The sequence below is a fragment of the Impatiens glandulifera genome, chromosome 7, assembly GCF_907164915.1.
Source record: "Impatiens glandulifera chromosome 7, dImpGla2.1, whole genome shotgun sequence".
Classification (NCBI taxonomy): domain Eukaryota; kingdom Viridiplantae; phylum Streptophyta; class Magnoliopsida; order Ericales; family Balsaminaceae; genus Impatiens; species Impatiens glandulifera.
Window position 1 is genome coordinate 39,566,528 of NC_061868.1, and position 13,260 is coordinate 39,579,787.

The following is a 13,260-nucleotide window of genomic DNA, read 5'->3' on the forward strand; positions in this document are numbered from 1 at the left end:
ATCACTTGTACACGGCGAGATCATAATTGATGACCAGATATTTTACAACGACAACAAAGTCTAGATAATTTAAACGGCCGAAGTGTGTTAATTTAAACGGCCGAAGTGTGTTAACAAACTAAGGCTTGAAAATGTTTTGATATGTCGGATTATTGAAATTGAAGAGAAATTGTTAGAGGGTCACAATTGAATTCCTAATTTAGAATTTCGAAACAAATAAAACCCTAAATCAATATTAGGGACACTTTAATTTGCATAAAATAACAAACAAATAAAACCCTAACTCAATACTAGATGTATTTTCATTTGCATCAACACTCACTATCTATATTTATAGTAGAAGATGAATTTGCAAACATTATCATCCAAACTCTGTAAAATATGGAAAAAAAAAGAGAAAAAAAGTAAGTCATACATAATATTTAAATGTATACTGCAATCACAAATGCGTCTAAGATTATTATTTGTATTATAATTGGATAAATGGTCTATTCAAATAACCGAACCAATCTGATATACACTCAAAATATATTAATTAAAATTATAGTATAAAAATAATTTTAAAGATATTATCTTTCTTTGTTAATAAAAATATTTGTTTAAAACTGTTATTATTTAATCATTTTTGTAGTTAATTGTGTTTGATTACTATCAAAATGAATTAAAAGTAGTTTACAAACATGTTAAATATAAATTATTGGATCCTATATGGTTTGATATATAGAAAATTATCAATAAACTCAATATCTAATACATTCATTCCGTAGAACAATGTCAGATACAAGATCTTAATAGAGTATAACTGATTTAAATATAACCCTCATAATCCTATCAATATTACATGATTTAATGTACTAATTGATATAAGTAAATGAGTTGATGGGTGCAAAAGTTTTACACTGATATATAATTTTAGTGAAAAAAGAACTAGACAAATCATATAATTGCTTTAACAATTGTTTTGTTTTATGAAATCTATCTAAAACATTCAAATTTTGAACTAACCACATCTAAATTTGTTTTGATAAATTATTTTAAGAATTAAAATTGAAATGATCTATCTATGTCACACTATTTGAAGCCATCCAAACAAGACATCTCTTTTAAATGTCTAAAATTCTATTACAAATCATTTAATCCTAATCTTCTTTTTTATAATTTTGAACACTATGTTATATATCCCAATATTTTTAAAACATTACAAAAATATATTTATTTATAAAAATTATTGCTTCTTACTATACATCAACTATTTGATCACATGAGAATAATAAAACTTTTGGTTAAGGTATAAAATTTCATTATTTTCTAGCAGTAGAATATTATAAGTTGAATGTTGAATATATTTTTTTTGGAGTTCATATAAAAATACAAATATGAATCATTTTGGTTAAATAGTATTATGAAGAAATATATAGTCTTCTCTGTAAGTATAATATATGATTACAGACAAGAAATCCATCGTCTTTCTCTTCTCCATAGTTGGATCCTTCTCATATCCGCCGACCATCAGCTCAGCTGAGAAGAAGAAGACGAAGAAGACGAAGTATTTGGTCTGTTACCAGACTTCATTAACTTTTCATCATTTTCTCTCTCACACACGTACAGACAGACTCATCGGATCTCGAGTTACTGTCATCTTGGGGGGTGGATTGTATTACTCGATTTCTTCTTATTACATTCATCCATCCATCCATCTGGATCGTTCACTTGTACAAATTGCTTGTCCGACTTTGATACGACCTTCCTTTGTCGATCCCAATTGAGTTTTCCTCATGGCGTCTCCTGGAAACCCAAACCAGCCGGGAGGTAATTTCGACGCTCACAAATTCTTCAAACCCCAAAACCCTAATACCAATTTACCATCTTCTCCATTCCCACCTTCTTCTTACCCTCCACCGCCCTCTTCTTCATACCCACCTCCAGCCAACTCCGGGAACTTTCCATACCCTCCTCATCCGCAGGTCATGCCATCACACCTTCCTCAGTTCCATATCCCTCAATACCCACAGCCTGATCATTTCTCTAACTTCAATGTACAGAGATCTATCTCTTACCCAACACCCCCTCTCCAGCCTCCCCAGCCCATTGCTCTTCAGCAGAACCCTAATTCTGGGGCGAGGCTCATGGCTCTTTTGAGTGCCCCTCCATCCGCTCATGAAATCCCACCTCAACCTCAACCCACTATGACGATTCCTCAGATCCATCCTTCCTCGTCTGGCTCAGCCGAATTTTCAATCCCCCCGATACTGTCCTCTGCTGCTCCAAATGTTAATCCAGCAGCTTTGTTGAGTTCATCCCCAATGCGTATGCCCAGCAGCAGCAAGCTCCCAAAAGGCCGGCACTTAACTGGGGATCAAATTGTTTATGATATAGATGTTAGAATGCCGGGTGAGGTGCAGCCTCAGCTTGAAGTCAGTCCGATAACCAAGTACGTCTCCGATCCTGGCCTTGTATTGGGACGACAAATTGCGGTTAACAAGACTTATATTTGCTATGGACTCAAAATGGGAGCTATTCGAGTTCTCAATATTAATACTGCTCTCAGGTCATTGCTTAAGGGGCTTGCTCAGGTTCGATCTTCTCCGCCAATAAACTTATATGCAATTGAATTTGTCTCGGATTAACCATACATTTGGCTCTTTACATCCCCATAAGGAATTCATAATTATGGTTTTCTACTATAAATATTAACTCTGCCATTGATGCCTTCATCACATAAGTGTTGTATCTATTCACATCCTTACACAAGAAATCAAACTTTTTTACTTATTACAGATGTTAGGTGTCTTTCATTTAGATGTTTCAGAAGTATATATAACAATTGGTATAGAAGCCTGACTTGTTCTGTAGATTTGGGTTGACCTAATTCTTTTTGGTGATTTGCTCTTTAGTATTCATTGAAACAATTGACCTTTTGGAGAAAGAACCAAGTAATTATACATAACATTTTTATTTAGAGTGTGTTTAATAAAACCTAAAATTGTTCAATGTTGAATACTGAATTTTAAGTCTCTCTAAAATCAATGCTAAATAAACCAAATGAGAGTATCTAAAGTTTAAGTACTTGGTGTCTAACTTGATTTGATAAAATGTGGAACTATTGGAAAAGTACATAAAGGCTATTTTACCTTTATAATGATGTAATTCGATTAATGTTCAACGTTAAATTGTCTTTTTGATGCTCTTACTAATTAAAGAGTTTAGTCATTCTTATCTTACTGAAATAAACCAGATTTGTAATCTTAGTTTGAGTTGAGTTTAAATAATTAAGTGATTTTAAATGAACATAATTGAAATAAGCACTTCATATTTTAATTAAATGATAAGTTTTGTTTATCAAATAATGTGTTGGACTTCAATGTAGATTTCCTTCCAACTTGCAGTTATGTAGTCTTATCACGTATGATTCTGTCCAAATATCCCCAATAACCTAAACTCAAACATCCTCTTAATTGACCCTGGTTTTGCCTTGTTATAAGTGCTTCATGAATGTAAGCTTGTGTAATCTATGCTTATGTTCTGTCAGAAATATACACAGCTTTCTGATATGGTATTCTTGTATTGGTTTATGCATTTTTTTCCACCAGAGAGTGACAGACATGGCCTTCTTTGCGGAAGATGTTCATCTTTTAGCTAGGTAGCAAGCTACAAAATTATCTGCCATTTCATTTCATTATTCTACTCTTCCTTTTGCATTCTAATGTTCTAATTTGCAGTGCAAGCATAGATGGACGTGTATATGTTTGGAAAATTACTGAAGGTCCGGATGAAGAAGAAAAGCCACAGATTACTGGAAAAATAGTAATTGCTCTTCAAATAGTTGGCGTAGGAGATTCTGTTCATCCGCGAGTTTGTTGGCATTGTCATAAACAGGTACATTATGTTCATTTCTACATGTAAATACGCTTGCATGGCCGGTCTTTCCTGATACATATAAACCTTTCTTTTGAAGTATATTGTCTGATAATACATTGTTCAAATTCCATTTGACAGGAAGTGCTTGTAGTTGGTATCGGAAAGCATGTTCTAAGAATTGATACTTCAAAATTTGAAAAAGGCGGAGTGTATTCTGCAGAGGAACCCCTCAAATGTCCCATTGACAAGTTACTTGAAGGAGTTCAACTTGTTGGAACTCATGAGGGAGAAGTGACTGATTTGTCGATGTGTCAGTGGATGACCACTCGTCTAGTTTCTGCTTCTACAGATGGCACGGTTAGTTTTTTAATCTTTATTTTGGTTGAGTATCTAGAATGTACACTTTTTAACTACTTGCTTCTTTGGAAATTTGAAAAATGACTTGTGCGAAATATTATTTTTAATCTTGTTCAACAGATTAAAATTTGGGAAGACCGTAAAGCACAACCGCTTGTAGTGTTGAGGCCATATGATGGACAACCTGTTAGTTCAGTCACATTTTTGACTGCCTCTCACCGCCCCGATCACATCATCCTACTAACTGGGGTATGTCAATCTAAAATATGAAGTTGTCCTCTACTTGTTAGTATAGTAGAATTGTTGAATGCTGCTGATATATTTTGTCATCTAAATTCAGGCATGTTAACATTTCTTGTAATTGAGTACAGATGCCAGAGTTTGATACATGAACAGTCCACAATAGTCTTTACTGTGCCTTGTGTTTGGAAAATGCTTGCAGGGTCCCCTGAATAGGGAATTGAAAATATGGGTTTCGGAAAGTGAAGAAGGGTGGCTTCTTCCTAGTGATGCTGAATCATGGAAGTGCACCCAGACACTAGAGTTGAAGAGTTCACATGCATCACGGCTTGAAGATGTATTCTTCAACCAAGTTGTGGCGTTGTCTCAGGCAGGACTTCTCGTATTGGCAAATGCCAAGAAAAATGCTATATATGTGTTGCATTTAGATTATGGCGATAATCCATCATCAACACGAATAGACTACTTGGCAGAGTTTACAGTTACAATGCCAATTTTGAGTTTTACCGGGACTAGCGAAGTATTACCTCATGGTGAGCAAATTGTTCAGGTTTATTGTGTCCAGACTCAGGCTATTCAGCAATATGCCTTGGACTCATCCCAGTGCTTGCCTCCTTCACTAGAGGGTTCTATATTGGAAAAATCAGACTCATTTGTTACGCACAATTCAATAATTACGGATGGAATTGTATTGTTGGACTCATCTGGAAGTAAGGTCACTGATTCGACACCCAAAATTCCTGTGCGTGATAGTGGCCCAGACAATGCAGCTATACTGAGGCCTCCCAAGGGCTCTACCTCATTGGAGGTGGCCATCTCGGCAGAATTTCCTCCGGGATATAACTTGAAAACTGTAACTAGTGAGAATGAAATTCCTTGTGTTTCATCACCTAGCGTCCCACTGAGTCCAAGATTATCTGCAAAAATGAATCTGAGGAAATTAGTCAATGATCATGAAGGGGACCAAATTATGGAATACTCAGTCGACAGGCAAATGGATAGTGCTCAATCCAACTTGTCGGATGTCCCTTCCATTGATGAAGATCATAGGAATGATGATGTTTCTTCTGCTACGAACCACCCAATTAAGTTTAAGCACCCAACTCATTTGGTAACACCATCGGAGATATTGATGGCCACCACCTCATCATCTGAAACTCCAAACATTCATGATGTGGTGGTTAATAACGAGGTTCGCAATGTTGAGATGGATGTAAAAGTTGTGGAAGAGAATGGATATAATCAGAATAATGAATTTAGTACTCATGGAGACTCACTCACTCCTCTTGTTTCAGCTAGTAAAGAAAAGTTATTTTGCTCCCAAGCTTCAGATCTTGGCATTGAGATGTCTAGAGATTGCTCTACATTATCAGCTGAGACCTATGTTACTGAGGATTCTCAACAACTTGACAGTGTTAACGAAAGTGAAGGAAATACACTGCTTTCAACTGTTGATGAGAATGTCCAGGATTCTGGAAAAGATGTCGCTGGAAATATTGTTGGTTTATCTGTGCTTTCAACAAGTCAACAGCCTGCAACTATTTCCACAAAGGGGAAAAAGCAAAAGGGTAAGGTTTCTCTAGGATCTGGTCCGTCGTCACCATCCACAAGTGTTTTCAACTCAATAGATTCATCCGTTGAGCCTGGTATTAGTCCAAGTATAACTGCTACGTCTGTCCCCCAAATTGCATCTATTCAGGAGACACTCAACCAGGTTATTGAATTTAAACACTTCTACTCGAATGTTGATCTATTTAATTTTATTGGTTTTTTTTCCTGTGGCTTGATGTACATGTTATCAGCTCCGACATTTTTCATTTTGTCCGAAACTCAGATCTTTTATCATATTCTGTTAAGTTGCAAAGTAATGTTTTTATAGCCTTAATATGTTAACTGGAATTTATCAACTGGAACAGCTTATGTTACAAGTCTTATTGCAACATTCCAATGTTATCAAAACAAGAGAATTTAGATATTTTAGGTAAAGGATAGATATAATATTGTTTTGTTCATTCAAATTTTCAGCTTGTAATTATATTTTGGGGGTGAAAATTGTGCCACATTGTTCAGCATTTTTTATTTAAATTTTCTATACATTGAACCACATCTGGAAACACTTGGATACAAACATTTTGGATCCAGAAATGTATCTGGATGATATTATGCTTGGAAACTAAATTTAGTTAGACACGGATTCATAGATTTATTGATTGCTTTTCATCTGGGTATAGAAACAAAAGTTATAAGTGTTTCCATATGAGGACAATCATTATCTTCATATATTCCTTAGCCAGTGTATAGTTGGATAACCATGTTATAAGCGACTTGCAGCTCTTAGACTTTTAGTATCATGACGTGTTAGTGGAAGTCATGTTGGCCTCCGTATTTTTGGCTCTTTACAGTTGCTTTGGCATTCCATTTTGCAGCTAATGTCCATGCAAAAGGAGTTGCAAAAACAAATGTCTGTCATGGTTGCTGTCCCTCTTACTAAAGAAGGTAAAAGATTGGAAACATCATTGGGCCGAAGCATGGAAAAAGCTGTAAAGGCTAACTGTGATGCATTATGGGCTCGGTTTCAAGAGGAAAATACAAAACAGGAGAAAACAGTGCGGGATCGTTTGCAACAGATCACAAATTTGATGACCAACTGCATAAACAAGGACTTACCTGCTATGGTGGAGAAAACCATAAAGAAGGAATTAGGTACCTTAGGCCCAGCTATTACACGTGCAATATCTCCTGCATTAGAAAAAGCAGTCTCTGCAGCCATTGCAGAGTCATTCCAGGTTGGTATTCTCTCTCTATATATATACAAGATACCATATTTAAGTCGTGAGAGTAATTAAGCTGGTACTAAAATCAATTGCGATTTTCCAGCGAGGTGTGGGTGATAAAGCAGTTAATCAACTTGAGAAATCCGTTAATTCAAAACTTGAAGCTACTGTTGCTAGGCAAATCCAAGCGCAATTCCAGACCTCTGGCAAACAGGTTTTACAGGTTCGTTATTCAAGGACTTGAAACTATAAGCATACACATACATGTATCTCCACCTGTGAATATTTATTTTTTTGCTAAGCTGAACTCTTCATTCCAACGCTTTTTCTTTACCCAAACAGTTTTTTTTAGTTTTCTGTTGACTGACATGATAGAATATTGGTTGCTGACTTTGATATGAAGATGAAAATGTTATGCAAGAAATGAACTTATGATAATATGATGTATACCTGATTTGAATGCAGGAAGTTTTTAAATCCAGCGTGGAAGCTTCGATAATCCCAGCTTTTGAGATTTCATGCAAAAACATGTTTGAGCAAGTTGATTCTGCATTCCACAAAGGGATGGCCGAACATACAACCGCTGCCCAACAGCAATTTGAATCTTCACATTCCCCATTAGCAATTGCGTTGAGGGTATGCAAACTTTTGTCTGGAAATTAATATTTCTTTTGAAATTTTCCTCCATCTTTTGGTGCTGTTCTCTTTAATATTAGGTTTTTATTTGGTTAATACAAAATCTTCCCTCTTATTTGAGCAGGATGCAATTAACTCTGCATCAACAATGACACAAACTCTAAGCAATGAATTAGGTGATGGTCAAAGAAAGCTGATGGCTATGGCAATTTCAGGAGCTAATTCAAAAGGATCAAATTCTTTGGTTAGCCAACTTAGTAATAATGGGCCTTTGGGTCCTCTCCATGATAAGGTTTTTCCCCTTCCTTTCGAAAAGATTCATTTTCTTTTTCTATGATGGCATAACGATTTCGAGCATTTCGTGTCTCTCCAGATTGAAGCGCCTATGGATCCAAAAAAAGAGCTATTGAGATTGATAGCTGTACATAAATACGATGAAGCTTTCACGACAGCCCTACAGAAAAGCGATGTTTCAATTGTTTCTTGGTTATGCTCTCAGGTATTTAGTACTGAGCTTTAAAAAGTGTTAAAAAAATGGTAGCTCATGTAGTAAGAGCCTTGAACAAACAGGCTGAGTTGGCGGGGTTTAATTCCTGTTGAAAGAACTTGTTTGAATTGTGCTATAGTCCTCAAGGAATCTCTTAAACGAAAACAAAAAAAAGATCCTGAACTAAAAAAATAAAATTGTGCAGGTTGATTTGAAGAAGATTTTAGCAACGAATCCTCTCCCTTTGAACCAAGGAGTGTTACTATCTCTTCTACAACAGTTGGCTTGTGATATTAGCAAGGATGCAACAGAAAAGCTGTCATGGATGACGGCAGTGGCACTTGCAATAAATCCGGGGGATGCTATGATTGCTTTACATGTGCGCCCCATATTCGAGCAAGTATATCAGATTCTCACCCATCTTTCCAGCCTTCCCACAACATCCAGTGTCGACTTCTCCAGTATCCGCCTCATCATGCATGTTATTAACTCCATGTTAATAAATTGTAAATGATTTCTCATTTGTCTCCATGATCTGGTCTTGATATGGGTTGATAATGTGTAAAAAGAGGGAGTAAAGCTAGATGAGAAGCCAACAACTAGTTTGTGCAGTTTTCAAGTTTTCTCATTAAAGATTACTACATTCTAGTAATGTAGTTACAACTGAACCCATATCAATTCAATCTTATTTTATTTTTTTCACGGAAGTTTTTGTCAATGTAAAACTTTTGCGCCCATCAACTTATTCATTACTCTTATATAATCTGGCCTGCTTTTGCTCAATGTAAAAAAAGATCTGACATGTTCAACTTTAAATCTGTATTACTAGTGGTTATAGTGCGAAAGTATTTTTTGTTTGTTTGTTAATTTGATGGAAGACAATATAATTTGCCATAGTTAGAATTTTAAAAGATTAAGATTTGACCTAAAAGTTAGTAAAATTTGTTGATGTATCTTATTGAAAATGAAGAAGGTTATCCAGAAGAGTCAACATACTTATGAAGAATAATATGATTAAGGACAACAACAATTTGAAACCGTTCAGCGGTAATTGAATTGCCTTGTTGTGACGGTTTTCTCCGGTTTGACGGTTAGTTGACGGAAGATGGGACGATGATTGCATTTGTGTACTATAAACATAATTAAATATATAAAATTACCCATATATTTATTTATTCATTTTATAAGAGTTTAAGTTTATTTCTTTATATGAATTTTCAATATAATACAATATATATTATATTAAAAAAATCGTTTATATAATTTTTTTTAGAGAATATGATATAAATAGTCCCCGCGGGGATTCTTCGAAACCAAACAGAGCGGAGATGGTAGTAAAATAAATCTCCGAAATAAAACGGGACGAGGATGATAAATACATTTCTCGCTTCAAACCACCCTATTGCCATCTCTAAATATGATCAATAAATTCTTCACTCTTTAAACATATTTTGCACTTGCAAGCCAGATAAAATTCATTCTTTTTGAGAATGTTAGATGTTAAGACTTTTTCGTTTATAGTTTCTTAGTCAAAAAAATGAGATTTTTGACGTAATTTTTCGTTTCCATAATTTTTCCACGGAAACCGGGATGAAGTCATTTGAAAAACGCATGGTAAATGTAGTTAGTCTTAAAATTGAGAAAGTCGGTATGAAAATTTTTGTCGTCAATCTTCAGAAGCATCGAAACATAGGTAACATCTACGAGAATAGTTCGTTTTTCTCCTCTTCAATTGAGAGTCGTCTATTTAAGGGGATTCTCCAAACAATTTGATTAGATTTGAGACATAAGTAGTCCGCCACTTTAGCCTCTTTTTACTATATATTTAAAAAAAAGTCATAAAACTCCGACTTTTCTCTATAATTTTCAACCATGAGCACACCTCAAAAAGAATAAGAATGTTCCAGAGAGAATGAAAATTTTCCGTTGTAGTCTTAGTAAAAATAAATGTTATCATAAAAAAAAAAAAAAAAAAAAAAAAAAAAAAAAAAAAAAAAAAAATGAGTAAATGAGCTATGTAGTTGGGCCTTCTAACCGTTTCCATATTAGCCCAGTGAAAAAGGCTAGCAATGATTACTTGACAATCCTTCCATTACCATTGTAAAACAAGTGGTGATAAATGATTCCCTATAAGCTTTTTCGAGCTCTTGAAAACCCAGACACCATGTCATTGATTAAAAAAATAAAAATCTCAATTGACTCGAAAACTTTTTCGATATCAAGTTTGCAAATATATTATATTCCATTTTTTCTAGTAATAATGCCAATACACTCTACCTTATACAAAAGTCATTTGATTATGAGAAATGAATTCTAACAAAATTAAAAAAATATTTAAAAAAAAATTGAGCCTTAGTTAGGGTTGTTAATCAACTTTTAGGGTAGATAAAAAGGTCTATCATTAGAATAAAGTTGAAGACCATAACAATGTTTCTCTTTGCCACCCACAATTGATTAACTCACTATAAATAAAGCGTTTTGAATGGAAATGGGACCATAACTATGTGTGTCGTATTAGTTTTCTTTTATTTAAAAACAAAAATAAATCATTCAAAAAAGCTATGATGACTGACATCAATTGTTCATTGGTATTTGCCATAAGATATTAGCTTTGAGATATATTAGAATTTATAGACAACTGCCCACCTATTAGTGTATGTTAAGTGTTAAAAATCTTATATTAAGAGGGTGAAGTTTTATATTATGCATTGAATTGGGAGAGTCATGGTGGTGAATGTTGAGCTAGCTTTCTACTCCAAGGACAAAAGACTTGGTCTCCAATTTTTTATTTTTTTTTTATTTCTTAATTTATTGAAAAGTGTTAAATTTGAGATGATTTGAGCCTTGTGCTTGATCTTTATAAGGAAAGTTGATAACAGACTAATTAATAAAAAAAAATTGATATTTTTCTTATTCTTCATCACTATCATCATATTAAAAGTTGATAACAGGCCATAGAAAACTCATAACAAAGATCATGGAATACAATAACTACATTGCACCTCCAGTGTTAAAGCTGAATTAAAACAACTACTTATTCTCCGGATTGTCAAGGGATGCAATCATATCAAACATTTAAACGAAAAAGTAAAGCATCTTGTTGAAGCTGCAATTATTGTCAAAAGTTATATATATATATATATATATATATATATATATATATATATATATATATATATATATATATATATATATATATATATATTTTGCATGAAAAAAAAATAAAAAAATTTAACAAACAAGATGGATCATGTAAATGAAAAAGAAAAGAATTCAATAAAACTCTCAAATACTTTAGTTGCATATATGTTGTCTCCCGAATTCTTTCATTTCCCTTTATTCTATTCGTCGAATTATCTTGATTCAGTTTTATTGTCAAAAATTTGATTTGTCAACAACTCCATCAAATTCACCAAAAACATGTGTGATCAAGAAGTAAGTTTTGATTTTGTTGAAGTTTAAGCTCATTTAATTAATCGGTGAATCCGTCGAGTTCTTTCTATTTTCTTTCGACTCCTTCCTCACTTCTTTTTTTCAAATTCTTCTTCTTTTTTATTTATTTTTATTTTTTAAACTCTTTTCACCAAATGTCGACTTTGTGAGTGTGGACCAATTCTTGAATCTTCATTTCTGCCTCATTCTTATAGTTTTATGTATTTTTATTCCTCTTCTATAGCTTCACTTTCATTTCGATAATGGTTCGAAAATGCATTGTTATTCACATGCTGTACCAAACAAAATTTCGATTTGATACTGGATAGACTTGGAGAATTTTGGATCTTCCTCTTATTGCATTTTTTTTAGATTAAATGACACTTTCCTATGTAGGGTGGACGCTCTATATGGTGATGTTGCTGCTGATAGAGATTGTGAATGAATGTGTATTTGGTTGATGAATCTTTCTTCCACTCTCTCGATATAGTGAACTCATGTATTTTTGGTTAGGTGGGTTTATTGGGGCAACACAATTTATCTGTTTTTGCACATCTACCGTTTGGTTAACTGATTTTCCCTTTGTATTACTTGTAATATCCTTGATGTTTCTATTGGAAATGTTGTTCATTAGTCTTACCTAATTAGATATGATGTAATATTAGTCATATCCTAGTAACGGTCACATCAAGTTTAAATAAATGATTCATATGCCTTAATTAGATTATATATATCTTTATGATAATTACATGAATATTCCGTCATATTTGTTTTAATCTCATCATCTATGAACTTTTTTAACGTTAGACAGAAACAATACATTAGACTTTTAAAGTTTACCCTAACATGCAGTGAAGTTATGTTGGATGAGTAAGTTTTAAGCCAAAAGCTTAATTTTGTTCAATCTTCATCTACTGGGGTTAGAACATTCTTTGACATCATACTATGTGTATCGCAACCAACCAAAACAGACATCACCCAACTTCTCGTATTTGTTAGTTACCCAAATATCTGATTTGCCTTCTCTTGTGATATTAATACATGCCTTGATCGGTTTTGTTACATCAATGTTGACTCGGATCCAAACAAAATTAGATATTATTTTCCGAATGATCAATCGTGCATCAATCTTTATTATTTCTCTTAGGTCAGCCGCGATTCTTTGGCTATCATCTTCCGCGAATAAGTCTTGAGTGAGGCCTTGAAGTTGGATCCAAATCGGCGTCATTGAGAGAATATCTTTGACTAGATCATCAACATTACAGATCTTTCTTTGCTACTATCATCTGGTTGTCAATAACTCATGATACTTTGTAAAAACTTTTGCGATCTTTTTGATATATACTTTCACAACTGCATTGAAATTTGTCCATGATTATTGTTAGTTCAATTTAAGATCAGATTGAATTACAATAAATAATATACATAAAAGTTGAAAAATCTATTAGAAAAATGTAAATAAATGATATAAACTAA

General features: G+C 33.7%; 1 protein-coding gene across 1 annotated transcript; it reads left to right on the plus strand.

Moving 5' to 3' along the window:
• The first annotated feature begins 1,479 nt into the window (after positions 1 to 1,479).
• Positions 1,480 to 9,129, plus strand: LOC124945105 (enhancer of mRNA-decapping protein 4-like). The gene is made up of 12 exons (XM_047485477.1): positions 1,480 to 2,573; positions 3,591 to 3,640; positions 3,720 to 3,876; positions 3,997 to 4,215; positions 4,336 to 4,464; positions 4,658 to 6,169; positions 6,882 to 7,241; positions 7,333 to 7,452; positions 7,695 to 7,865; positions 7,990 to 8,157; positions 8,239 to 8,364; positions 8,558 to 9,129. Exons 1-12 carry the CDS (start codon positions 1,776 to 1,778, stop codon positions 8,864 to 8,866), a joined length of 4,119 nt encoding a protein of 1,372 aa, XP_047341433.1. The 5' UTR covers positions 1,480 to 1,775; the 3' UTR covers positions 8,867 to 9,129.
• Positions 9,130 to 13,260: the final 4,131 nt, after the last annotated feature.